This window comes from Sesamum indicum, linkage group LG8 (assembly GCF_000512975.1).
Source record: "Sesamum indicum cultivar Zhongzhi No. 13 linkage group LG8, S_indicum_v1.0, whole genome shotgun sequence".
Taxonomy (NCBI): Eukaryota; Viridiplantae; Streptophyta; class Magnoliopsida; order Lamiales; family Pedaliaceae; genus Sesamum; species Sesamum indicum.
In genome coordinates this window covers 12,550,889-12,562,759 of record NC_026152.1, presented here as the reverse complement: position 1 = coordinate 12,562,759, position 11,871 = coordinate 12,550,889, and the positions used below count along the sequence as shown (strand labels likewise).

At 29.0% G+C, this 11,871-nt stretch overlaps 1 protein-coding gene across 1 annotated transcript; it reads right to left on the bottom strand.

The window, feature by feature from the left end:
* On the bottom strand, positions 8,461–10,757 carry LOC105168406 (flavonoid 3',5'-methyltransferase-like). Its single transcript, XM_011088473.2, has 5 exons — positions 10,599–10,757; positions 10,153–10,238; positions 9,922–10,066; positions 9,645–9,776; positions 8,461–8,923 (listed from the first exon to the last, which is right to left on the bottom strand). The coding sequence occupies exons 1-5, from the start codon at positions 10,647–10,649 to the stop codon at positions 8,633–8,635; spliced, it is 705 nt and encodes a 234-aa protein (XP_011086775.1). The 5' UTR covers positions 10,650–10,757; the 3' UTR covers positions 8,461–8,632.

The window sequence follows — 11,871 nt, the reverse complement described above, 5'->3', positions numbered from 1 at the left end:
GAAAGCTGCAACTTGGGAAATGTCACACGACTCACCAACCCTCCATTTCATTAATTCCTTACTTATATATTTTTTTTATTTCTTTTTGGGAATTTTTATTTTAGTTGGAGGGTGTTTGGCGATTCTTTTTTAACAATTCAACTTATAAAATCTAAAAATAAAATATTACAGGTCTATAAACTCTTTTAAAAAATAGCGAGGAGTTCTCGAGTTATTTAAAAAATCTTAACAAGTTAGTTCAATTTTTTTGAGCTAATTACAAATTTGCTATAATTAATAACTTATTATTATGTCTGTAATTTTATAACTTTTACTATGAAACAAAATCTAATATCTTATAAACAAATATTTTATATAATGATAGAACTTATATGATTTTATAAATATACGATTTTTTAAATAAACTTTACAAATTATCTTGTCGGGCACTATATTTTCATGGAAAAAATAGTTTATTAGCTTTGATTTTTTCTTTCATTGGAAAATTTTCTTAGCACTTCCGAGCGGCCGTCACAATGACTATAGCTAAAATGGATTTTTAAAAACAAATCGTCGTAAAATCTGTTGCTAAAGGGTTGTTTCTTTTGCAGCATTCTACCAAAGATGTGGGTATATATTTTTTTAAAAATAAAATGAAAAATGATTCACTTAAGGTGGCTGATAAAAATTGTAAATGTCCCATCAATCTGATTTTTGTACCTTCATGAATCTGCCTTTTTGTAAGTTCCCTCTCAAGCATTGGTTCGATCATGATTTTATCTATGATCGAAATATTGATTAAATTTTTTAATTATAATAAATATTTTGAGCAAGTTCATAAAAATAATAATAAATAGTCGTTTCATAATTTTGATTAATTAATATTTACCGTATTTTTTTACTTTTAGTCATGGTAGTCAAACAAAAAAATTATATTTCTTTTAGTGATAAAAAATATACAGAAACCCTACGTACCAACTATTTGATATGTATCTTTTTGTGTGTATATATTTTAAAAAGATATGATTTTAATACATATATTCAACATATATTATTATTATTATCTTTTCTAGAAGTCATAAAATAAATAATAAATCAAAAAGATGTCAAGTCAAACCCATGACTTATGCACAAGTTGAAATAAATTTTCAGAAAATAATCTAACATACATGTATTATTATTCTTATATAGTAAGAGTCACAAATTTATAAAAACACACGTAAGAAAATACTCCCTTTTTTTTTCACCAGAAATTAGTAAACAATTTCTTCTCTAACTCGATTATGATTAATGATGAAATCATCAATAGCGACGAGTAACAACATATGAAAATGTATGTGTATAAACTCTTCAACAAATAGAGACGAATATTTACTGTCGTCATTACCATATATCATATGCGATAGCAACCAATAACAACATATGAAAATGCTTATGTATACCCTTCAACAAACAGAGACGGACACTTACCATATATCAAATGTCATAATAATTAAATAATTCTGAATATTAAAAAAAAAAACACGCAAGTTTGGCGAAGGGGTTAATTGCATTACATCCACCTGTCGGGGCAGTACGTACTATTAATTACAAAACTTCCCAAAAAATAAAAAAAAACATAACAACACGGTTACATAGTCCTCGAACTCTGTTTCTGAAAAAAGAAATCTTACAGTCTCCCACATAAGGAGCCGAGTTGTCCTATTTTTAAAAATTCAAGGGGTTCGCATTGCATTGGTTTTTGGTTTTTTTTTTCAAGAGAATTTAATATTTATTAATTTTTTTGGAGGAGGATATGTTGCATTTAATTCAGACGATGTGTATAATAATTAAAAAGCACAGAGTTGACAGGTAATGAGAAATCGGGCTATGTTAAGGGCAGAGATAGTTGAAGTTTTTGAATGGGGAATCGATGCGATTTGTTCAAAGTTTGGTGCGAAGTCGCAGTACAGTGCTTGAGGAAAATGTCAACATGCTTTTATTGGTGAAGTCAATGTCTGAAGAATTCAAAATTTAGTTCTGAATGCATATTACTGATTGAGGTTGGTAGTCAGTACAATACAAGAATAAAGTAGTATTTTTTTTATTTTATTATTTAGGTATTATACAGTTATTTTTTATTATGATAGAGGTTTATAATTTTTTAAATAACGAGAAAGTATTTATAATTATATCAAATCTTAAAAAGGTAGTTATAATTCATCTTCCCCTCCCCCACATGAAGTCAAAGGTCAAAATGCAGAATAATGAGGTTGGTCGTCAGTACAATAAAACGATTATATTATCTTGGCCTTTAATTTTTAATAGTGTTTCTTTAAATATTTTACTTTTATTTTTATAATTTTTTAACTTCTTAAGCTCATAACTCTCTCTCTCTCTCTCTCATGCTTTTTAATTTACTTGAAATATGGAGCTTGATGAATGTGCCAGCAGACGGGGGCCAATTTGTGTCTATGCTCTTGAAGATTATGAATGCGAAAAAGACAATTGAAATTGGAGTTTTTACCAGTTATCTGTTCATAATAATTAATTTTTATTTTTTAAATTTATTTTGCACACTCATATGAGTAAGCCGCCACACTCTAGTTTACATAACTGTTCTGTTTAGAAAAACAATGGTTAAGACTGTGGTTGCGTATCACGATCGCTGGTGTGTTTTTTTTTAAAAAAAAAAAAATTCCTTATCAGAATGCTTTTGTACCCAACCCGCATATAAGAAATAATATCATTATGGCTCATGAATTATTACACACTATGAAATAAAAAGTATTCAAAAAGAGCTATACGACAATAAATTTAGACTTAGAAAAAGCTTATGATAAAACGGGGTGGTGATTAAATTCAATTTCCCCACCATTTGGATTAATAGAATAATGAAGTGAATCTCTACGGTCTCTTATAGCCTTAATGTAAACGGACTCATTTCGAGAAATTGGTGAACCAATAGGTTTGTGCACAGACATACTTATTCATAAATTGGAGTGATCTTGGCATTAGGAATCTTAATAAAACTCAAGTGGACTGCTCCTCTGCTTCAAGATTGATGTTGGGGGAGTGCAATAGAATGTGAGACCTTTTGGCACAAAATGCAGCAACTAATGATATCAATCAAATTTATCATACTACTCCACCCCTTTCCACTCATCTTAGAAAATGATATGCATTTTTGAAACTTCTAGAACAATCTATAGTCCTTTTATTAACTCTATTTTATGTTTTTTATATAATCCGATAAGTAAAAACGTATTTTCTTTTTATATAAAATAGATAAAAAGGAGAAATTAATTATCTAAATGAATCAAGACACAAGTGAAAAAAAGCCCCAGCAAATAAATATTCTACCACTTTCTTTTTTCTTTTCTTCTTCAACCCAATTTTCTCTTCTTCATCTTTGTTTCCTTCTTTCCCTTCACTTTTTTCTCCATTAGCCGTCATACCACATCATACTTGTCTACATATAATAAATAATATTTCATATTTTGAAATATATTATGAATAGAAAAAAAATATGTGACAAATTACATATGAAAAAAACAACTTAAGGAATTATTAACACAAAAGGAAAAGGAATTGATGTGGTGGTTATAAAATGACGCGGAGCTACTTTTGTAAAAAGAAAATATAATTATAATTAGTTTTTTAAATAATATAATTAGGAGTATAATTTTTATATTTAAAAACTAGTACTACGATATCACTAATCATCGTTTGTAAATTAGAGGGACTTTGCTTTACGGCAGTCTTACTTTGGTCCTAAATGAAGAAAACTCAAAACATTTATCTTATTTTCCTATTCCACCCCTAGGTGTTGTTATTTGGGTTGTTGTGGCTTTCTGGTTTCCCTGCATTCCATTACATAAGCATCACATATTCATGCATGTTCATAATTGGCACATAATTTGGAAATTTACCTTAACACTTTTGTTTGAAGTAGGGCCACCTTATTGTCCACCAGATCACTACAAAAAAATAGGGTATCAGAGACGAAAATTTCCATCTCTGAAAGTAGGATTTCCGTCTCTAAAGCAAATTAGCGAAGGAAAAATCCATCGCCGAAGTCCGTGGCTGAAAGCCCCGTAGCTAAATTATTAGCGACGGAAATATTCCGTCTCTAATTCTGAGACGGAACATTCCGTCGCTAATTCTATCGACAAACAAGAAGAATGTTTAAGTGTAATCCGTCTCTGATTTCCGTAGGCAATCCGTCTCTGATTCCGTCGATAAATAAAAGAACTTCCATCTCTAATCCGTCTCTAAAGGTAAAGTATTTTTTTGTTAATTTCCGTTTCTGAAATGCAGAAAATGTTCCGTCTCTGATTCGGCCTCTAAACTTTCAAAATTTTCTGTCTCTAATTTTGTTTCGTTTTTTTTGGGCAGATTTTTTAATTTCTGTACCCAAATTAATATTCTGGTCATTATACCATCAAATACATTCCATCAATACCAAAATCTGAATTTTTCAAACAAGAACAACAAATATTAACAAAAAAAAATACTCATAATACAACAACACTAATATAATTGATGTCATCATCCAGATACTACCAAATAATATCAACGTCTGCACTCCCAAGTTAACAAACATAAGTCAAAGTACAACCCAAATCAACATACACTAAGTCATAAACAACCAACAGAAAAAATAAACTAATTATCTTTCCTGGAATGTTATTGCTCCTGCTGTCCAGACCCATCAGCAAATTGATGGTTTGTATATCCCACATCTTGAAGCAATTTTCAAACTAATTCTTGTAGGTCTGCCTCTCTCTTCCGAGCCTCTTCCTCCGTCTTTCGAGCTTCTTCAATAGCAATTTTCTATTTTCTTGTTCTCGTCTTGAAAATTCTTCTTCCATCTTTGTAGCATTAGAGCGCATGTCCTCCACAGCTTTTGTTAACTCATTAATCTTCTCGTCAGATGCTTTAAGAGTAGAACTGAAGTTAAAAATATTTAACCATAAAAGAACTATAATGCAGAAATCTCACCTGCAGATGTTTTTAAGAACTTACCTGCAAGCACCGAATAAATCGTTTGGGATATCCTAAGTCATCACCAATGGTAATTCCATATGTCTTGCAAGTTGATTTCAGCCGACACAAACCTGCCTAAGGGAAATTTGCCGAAAGTCATGAAACTGATCTTAAGTCTTTATTAAAAAAATTGCAGCCTTGAACCCAGATATTTTAAGTTCAACATATATATTTCCAAAAAAGTGTAATATCAATAGTTAATTCATGTGTACATCATATGGTAGCGCAAACGGCAACAATTTTATATTTACCAAGGAATCTAGTCAACTGACTGCATGCATAATAACCTTTTCAATACAACTGCAACCCAAAAATCTATCTTCATATTATTTAAAGTTAGTCAACTTTCATCTATACTACTAACAAAGCATGAGAGACTGTATGGTTTTCTTATATTGTTTTACTGAAAATACATTCTCAGCTTACTTGTAGAGTTACTACATGTAGTATTGCACCATAAATAGGAGCGACCAAGGCATGATGGTTTGATATCTTAGCTGCCACTTAATATTCTATAATAAATGTAACATCGTCACTTTTAATCAATATTTAATAAATTCACAGTTAAAATTTAAAAAATATATTATTAGATTTTAAATGTTCACAGCTATATAATTATAGTAAGCATAAGTGTCCTAACTTGCAAGTATTTACAGACCTCCAAGTAAGTACTTCGTCCTCAATGGGAAATAATATTGCTGGGCTGAAAGGGCATCTAAAACAAGGAAAATGCTTACATATCACTTTTTTTTTTCTGAAAATCTCTGGTGAGACACTAGAAGATGCACCATTCCGAATATCATTTTGATATTTCTGGGCTGCTTGAACCAATTGATTAACCTGCAAGTAGAAGAATTTCATTAGTGATGTTGTTTGGTATAGAATCCACATACTTTACACTATCTACAAACAATATAGTTTAAATATATTAGTTTCTTTATATAATTTAAATATAAATATGTAACATATAATATAATATATATATATAACATATAATCAGTGAGTTTGTAATAAAAAAAATCATACTAAACAGTTTAAAGTTATATAAAATATCAATTATTTAAAATAATGCAATTGAAATATATAAAAATATTTTATAGCTGAGATTAATATATGTTCACAATCTATAGTAAATTTATACATTTATAAATGTTAGTATTATATTGATGTAACTATCATCTTACAGAATTGAACAACATAGGTTAATCGGACCATCAAACTTCAAATCAGACCGTTAGATATGATCATAGTTACAGATTAATACACTTGGTAAAGTTTTAAACTTATTGGTTATACGGATGTCAAGATATCGTACTCAAAACATAAGAATAATCATTCAAGACGGTGTATCGTAGAATCAGGCCATGTGATTTTAAATCAAACCGTCCGATATGATCTAATGGACGTGGTCTTCTATATTTAAATTTGGTGTGAATCGAGTAACCAGATTTTAAGATATCATAATTATTGATTAAATTTTTGATCTCATTATATATAATAAAATAATAATTAAAATTATTCAACCATCACTATTATTATCCAAAATAAAATATATGATATTGATTAGTAATTATAATATATGGTCAATTTTTTATTATAAAATTGATCAAATATTAAATATAAAATGAAATATATAAAAAATTCAAAAATAAAAATATATATAAAAATTAATAAAAAATTTACTTTTAGTTTTATTGTAATTAATTAAAATTAAATAATACATTATAATTATACAAATATATATAGATATTATCATGTCATATAATTACAACTTAATTATTATTTTCATAAATAAAAAAATTCCTATTTACACCATCAGAGACGGAAATTTTCGTGGTTAAATTAATGAAAAAATTAGCTACAGAAATAGAGACGGAAATGACCAAGTCTCAACCATCTCGATTTCTAAGCAATCATTTAATAGTATCAGAGATGGAAATAGAGTCGGAATTTAGCGAAATTATATATCCGTCTCTGAATCCGTCTCTAAAATAAAAATTATTAATAGTTTATCATAAAAAAGAGTTCCATCTCTAAATCCGTCTTTGATAAAGACGGATTTTATTCCGTCTCTAAATTTTGATCTCTGATACCCTGTTTTCTTGTAGTGAGATCTTGTTTCTTGCTTTTCTATTCAATGAAGGTAAACATGTTATAAATTAAAGAAAAAAGAAATACTGTAAAATCAATTGAGAGTGCAGTCAAAAGAATGCCATCCATCTACTCCCAGATTGAAATTCTATCCTAAGAGCATTAAAGCAAACATAATATCTATGTAACATTTTCTATGCACCCGTATCAACATTTGATGTGTGTCCTTTTTTGTTCATATATACATTTCAACAAACTGAGCTAATTAAGTAACTTAAGTTAATTTGGACTACTTCACATTTAATTTTTCCACCAAACAAAAGTTGAAACATGTGATATTTTCTATGCGCCCTTAAACTATGCATGTAATCGCATTTACACCACTATAGTATGAAAGGTAACAAAAATACCCCTGACAACGTAGCTTTTCATTGTTAGGATAAAAATGCGCTTCTCACTTACCCGCTATACTTTTTATTTTACTCTCTAAAATATATTTTATTAAAAAATATCCTCCAAAACAACTTATAGTGATTAAATTTTTACTCAAACTTTTTATTTTAAAAATAATTCTTAAAGTTTATAACTTTTTTATAAATCATGTACACAAAAAAGAAAAAAAATATAAGCTTAATATATGCAAATATATTTGACAAAGTATATAATTTATGTTTAAAAGTACATCCAAATGTGTAAATACATAATGCATATAATATTATAGAAAAAGCATGTGATATAAATAATAAATTTTTATTCAATTACATATTTACATAATAAAAGTATATCATATCATTACTCAAAATTAAAGAATATTATATATTGATTTATTATAGGGTTGCATATTTTATAGTGCATGTCTATATATATGTTTGGTGTAATATTTTAAAATTGTACAATAACTTATTTTAAAAAAAAAGTTCAATATATAACAACACAAGTTAAAATTATATAAATATTTTACCAATTATGTAAAAAAAATATAAGGATTGTAAATTTATAAAAAATTTAAACAGATTCTATACTCTATATAAAAATCATAAATTTATATAGTGTTTATTTAAAAAAATATAACAATTCAGATTATATTTAGGGGAACGATTGTAATAAACATATTTCAAGGATGTAAATGCTAAGGGCATTTTGTCATAAAAAAATAATAAAATAAAATAAAATTGATCCATATCATGAGGGGCCGTTTTTTTATGTTTTATAGCTTAGGGGGTAAATACACTTTATCCATAATTGAAAGGTACAAAATGTATTTAACCCAAAACTTTATAACAAATGGTCAAAAGTTAGATTCCCAAAAAAGGTGTACCACATCAAGTTTAGGAGTACCAAAAATAGAAATATATTTTAAAATAATCAACAAAAACTAACGGGCGTTTAAATGAAATGAGTTGACAGTGTAGGAAATACAGTTGCATGTAAAAATACAAATACCAGGAATGATATATATAGTACAATTTGAAGTAGTTTGCTTTTGAATACAATGTCTAAAGTTGGATAACATATATATAGATTAAAACTTGGGTCATTTGAGACGCTTGCACAAAGTGAGTCCGTCTCCAATGGAGAGATGAGCTAATTCGATGCGACCATCATTTGCCAGAAAGGAGTTCAACTTCATGATATGCCCTCTGCACCCCTTCAAGTAGTCTTGCATCTCATCATCTTCAGACGCTGCCACTGTGCCCGACCACAGGGTGTTGTCGTAAGCTATGATTCCTCCAACCTTAACCAGTTTCAACAACAACTCATGGTAGTTGATGTAGTTCTCCTTGTCAGCATCCACAAATGCAAAGTCGAATGTTCCTTCCTCTCCCTAATCATTTCATCATCAAACAATCAACATCTCTCGTTACAATGTCTAATTACAAAAATACCCCTTAAATATCTAGCAATATTACGAAAATATTCTCACATTTACAAATTACAACGATACCTCATGCGATCATATTTTAAATACTTATATACCCTTTTGACCGTCTCAAGAGGAGATTTATAATGTGAAACATAATTTTTGCAGACTGCATGCAATAAAGTATAATTCTTTAGTATTTTGGAAATAAATTTATATTAATTTTACACCATATTATAAATAAAGGAATTAAATAAAAAATTGTTTCTTCAATGCTTTTCCAATATAGATTGGTTTATAGAAGACAAGACTAAAGTTTAGCAATGACTGAACTAAGGAAAAAGCAAAAGCCATAATATTAAACATGACTACGTGCATAGAATATATACATATATAGAAGCCCACCAACCCCACCACCTTCCAAAATATTGACTAATCCCTAAGGGCATATATATAATTTTTCCATAATTGTATTTTAATAATTAAGCTTTTTGCATGACTAATAATACCACATGTTCCTAGGAAAAAGAGTTGCAATAAATGGCCAACCACTAATTAAGGCATATATAGTGCTCATCCACTCATAATCTTGATTATATAGAATATTACAATATGGGATTAATATATATTTGATCCATAATATATATTATTATTATTATATATGTGTTTATGTATATATGTATACCTTGGCGAGGAAATCATTCATGACTTTCATAGCATCGGATTGAATGAACTGAATTTTATGGGTCATGTTTGCTTTCTGGATAAATGGCAGTCCAGTCTCGTATGCTTCCCTATCTGGATCAATTGCTATTATCTGAAAATTCATACAATAAAATTATAAAATTTTGAATTCTTAAAACATATATATATATATTATATATTGCATAAATCGTTATGATTTTCATTTAATTACAATTATGTTCCATATATATGTTGAAAGAGGAGTATTAATTACATACTTTGCCATCATCAGGGAGAGCAAGAGCAGTAGAGAGAAGTGAGTAACCCGTAAACACTCCAACTTCAATCGTCTTCTTCGCGTTCATAATTTTCAAGAGCATAGAAAGAAATTGGCCCTCGTCGGCTGGCACATTCATCAAGCTCCTGATCATCAATGCAAAAACATTAATTAGAAGAGAGAGAGAACTCTAGAGAGAGAGAGAGATGAGATCATAAGTTGAAGATGGTACCAATATTGATACTTGTCGACAGTAGCATTTCTGAGTTCTTTGAGTTGTTCGTGCTCTCTCGGATAAGCACTTGTCTCCAACAAGTACTGTAATATACCAAAAAGAAAAAAAAAGTAAAAGAATTAATTTCATACGTCCTGACCTTGAGTAAGGTCAAAGTCAGCCTCCAACCTCTAGTTATGATACCTAATTTATGTAAATTCTATATCCATTATTTACAGAAACATACGAAATTGTAATAATCCAAATTACTTCCACAAAAACAAAAAGTAAAAACGACCCCTACCTACATTTCAAAAATTTTCGACAAAATCTGAATCTCGATAAAATCGAAAACACAATTGTATGTACGAGTACGTATATACATAACTCACTCAATTAAATATCTTTTTTCGTTTTAATTTTTAAAATATTAAATCCGATCAAAAGTGGAGCAGAGAATGAACCTTAGCGAGAGCATCGCTCTGAAGAATGGTGCCGTAGAACTTGTCTTTCATTGTTGGGACGTAATGGAACCAAATGAAGAGGGAATTAAATTAGACTATTTGATGAGTTGAAGGAACAAACGAAGCAAAGTGTGGATGATGTTTGAATATGCGAATGTGAGCAATTTATAAGGGTACGTTACGGCTAAGGCAAGGGCAACAACGCGTCGTAGGTGGTGAGAAACAACAATTTGGAAAAAGTCACACCCAACTAACCAACCCCCTAATTCTTATTAATTCTTCATTTAATTAACTTTTATTTAAAAAGTACACTGGTGAGATTTGTTAGTTAGTGGGGAGGTTGTCGTCGTAGGCCGGGTTTGTGTTCGGGTTCGAATTTGGGTTTGGATTCTATACCAGAAATGCATATCCAACTTATTTATCATACACTAGTACTCTCGAATATTAATTATTGTTTCCATGATTCCTACACTCTATTGGTCCTAACTAAATAATTCAATTAAAACATTTGTTATATATGATAAATTTTGACGAATTTAAAAAATATCAAGAACTAAGATTGATGAGATCGGAACATGAGTTCATAACTAATTTAGTGTTTATAGTAGAAATGAAAATGAAAATTTTCCCGTTACATCTCCTCAATTAAAAATAACGAAGAAGTCAAAGATGTATGATTCAATTGGCGAAATTAAGACCTCATGATTTTAAAGGTTATGGGTTTGAACACCATCTTATATGTGGGATATTATATTTACTGAATAGCAGGGATTGTTTCTATTGTAATTGTGATTATTTTACCTACTTTGTTTTCAATATAAAAAAAAAATAGATAGGTAAGTTTCTTCTCCTGGACTACGACTAATGACGGAATCATCAACCGACGTGACGAGCATTTTATGGATGTCGTGTCATAAGATGCTTAAGATGTCTATTACCGTATAACATGTCATATAACAATTAAAATAAACCTGGAACAATTATTCAAGAATCAAATATTTGTTTTACCACCAAACTACGCTTTCTCTGATGAATGGGATAATAATTAAAAAAAAAAAAAGGTAAATTATAGGTATTATCCATGAGATTTATCATAATTATAAATATTTTTTTGTTATTTAAAAAATTACAAATAGCTCCTTAAAAAAATAATAATTATGTAGCCCTTAGACGGTGAGGCCAGAATTACTATTTTACGCTTATTGAATTTTTTTTTTGAAAAAAGTTTGAGAAATGTAAGGAAAAAAATGAAAGTGTGTAAAGTAAATAATCA

What these genes read in the sequence shown, in the direction of transcription:
- LOC105168406 (XM_011088473.2), bottom strand. Translation starts at nt 10,649, where the DNA reads ATGAAAGACAAGTTCTACGGCACCATTCTTCAGAGCGATGCTCTCGCT. An exon ending in GTCGACAAGTATCAATATTG is followed by an intron (nt 10,067 to 10,152) that starts GTACCATCTTCA and finishes ATTGATGATCAG; the next exon opens with GAGCTTGATGAATGTGCCAG. An exon ending in TGAATGATTTCCTCGCCAAG is followed by an intron (nt 8,924 to 9,644) that starts GTATACATATAT and finishes TGAAATGATTAG; the next exon opens with GGAGAGGAAGGAACATTCGA.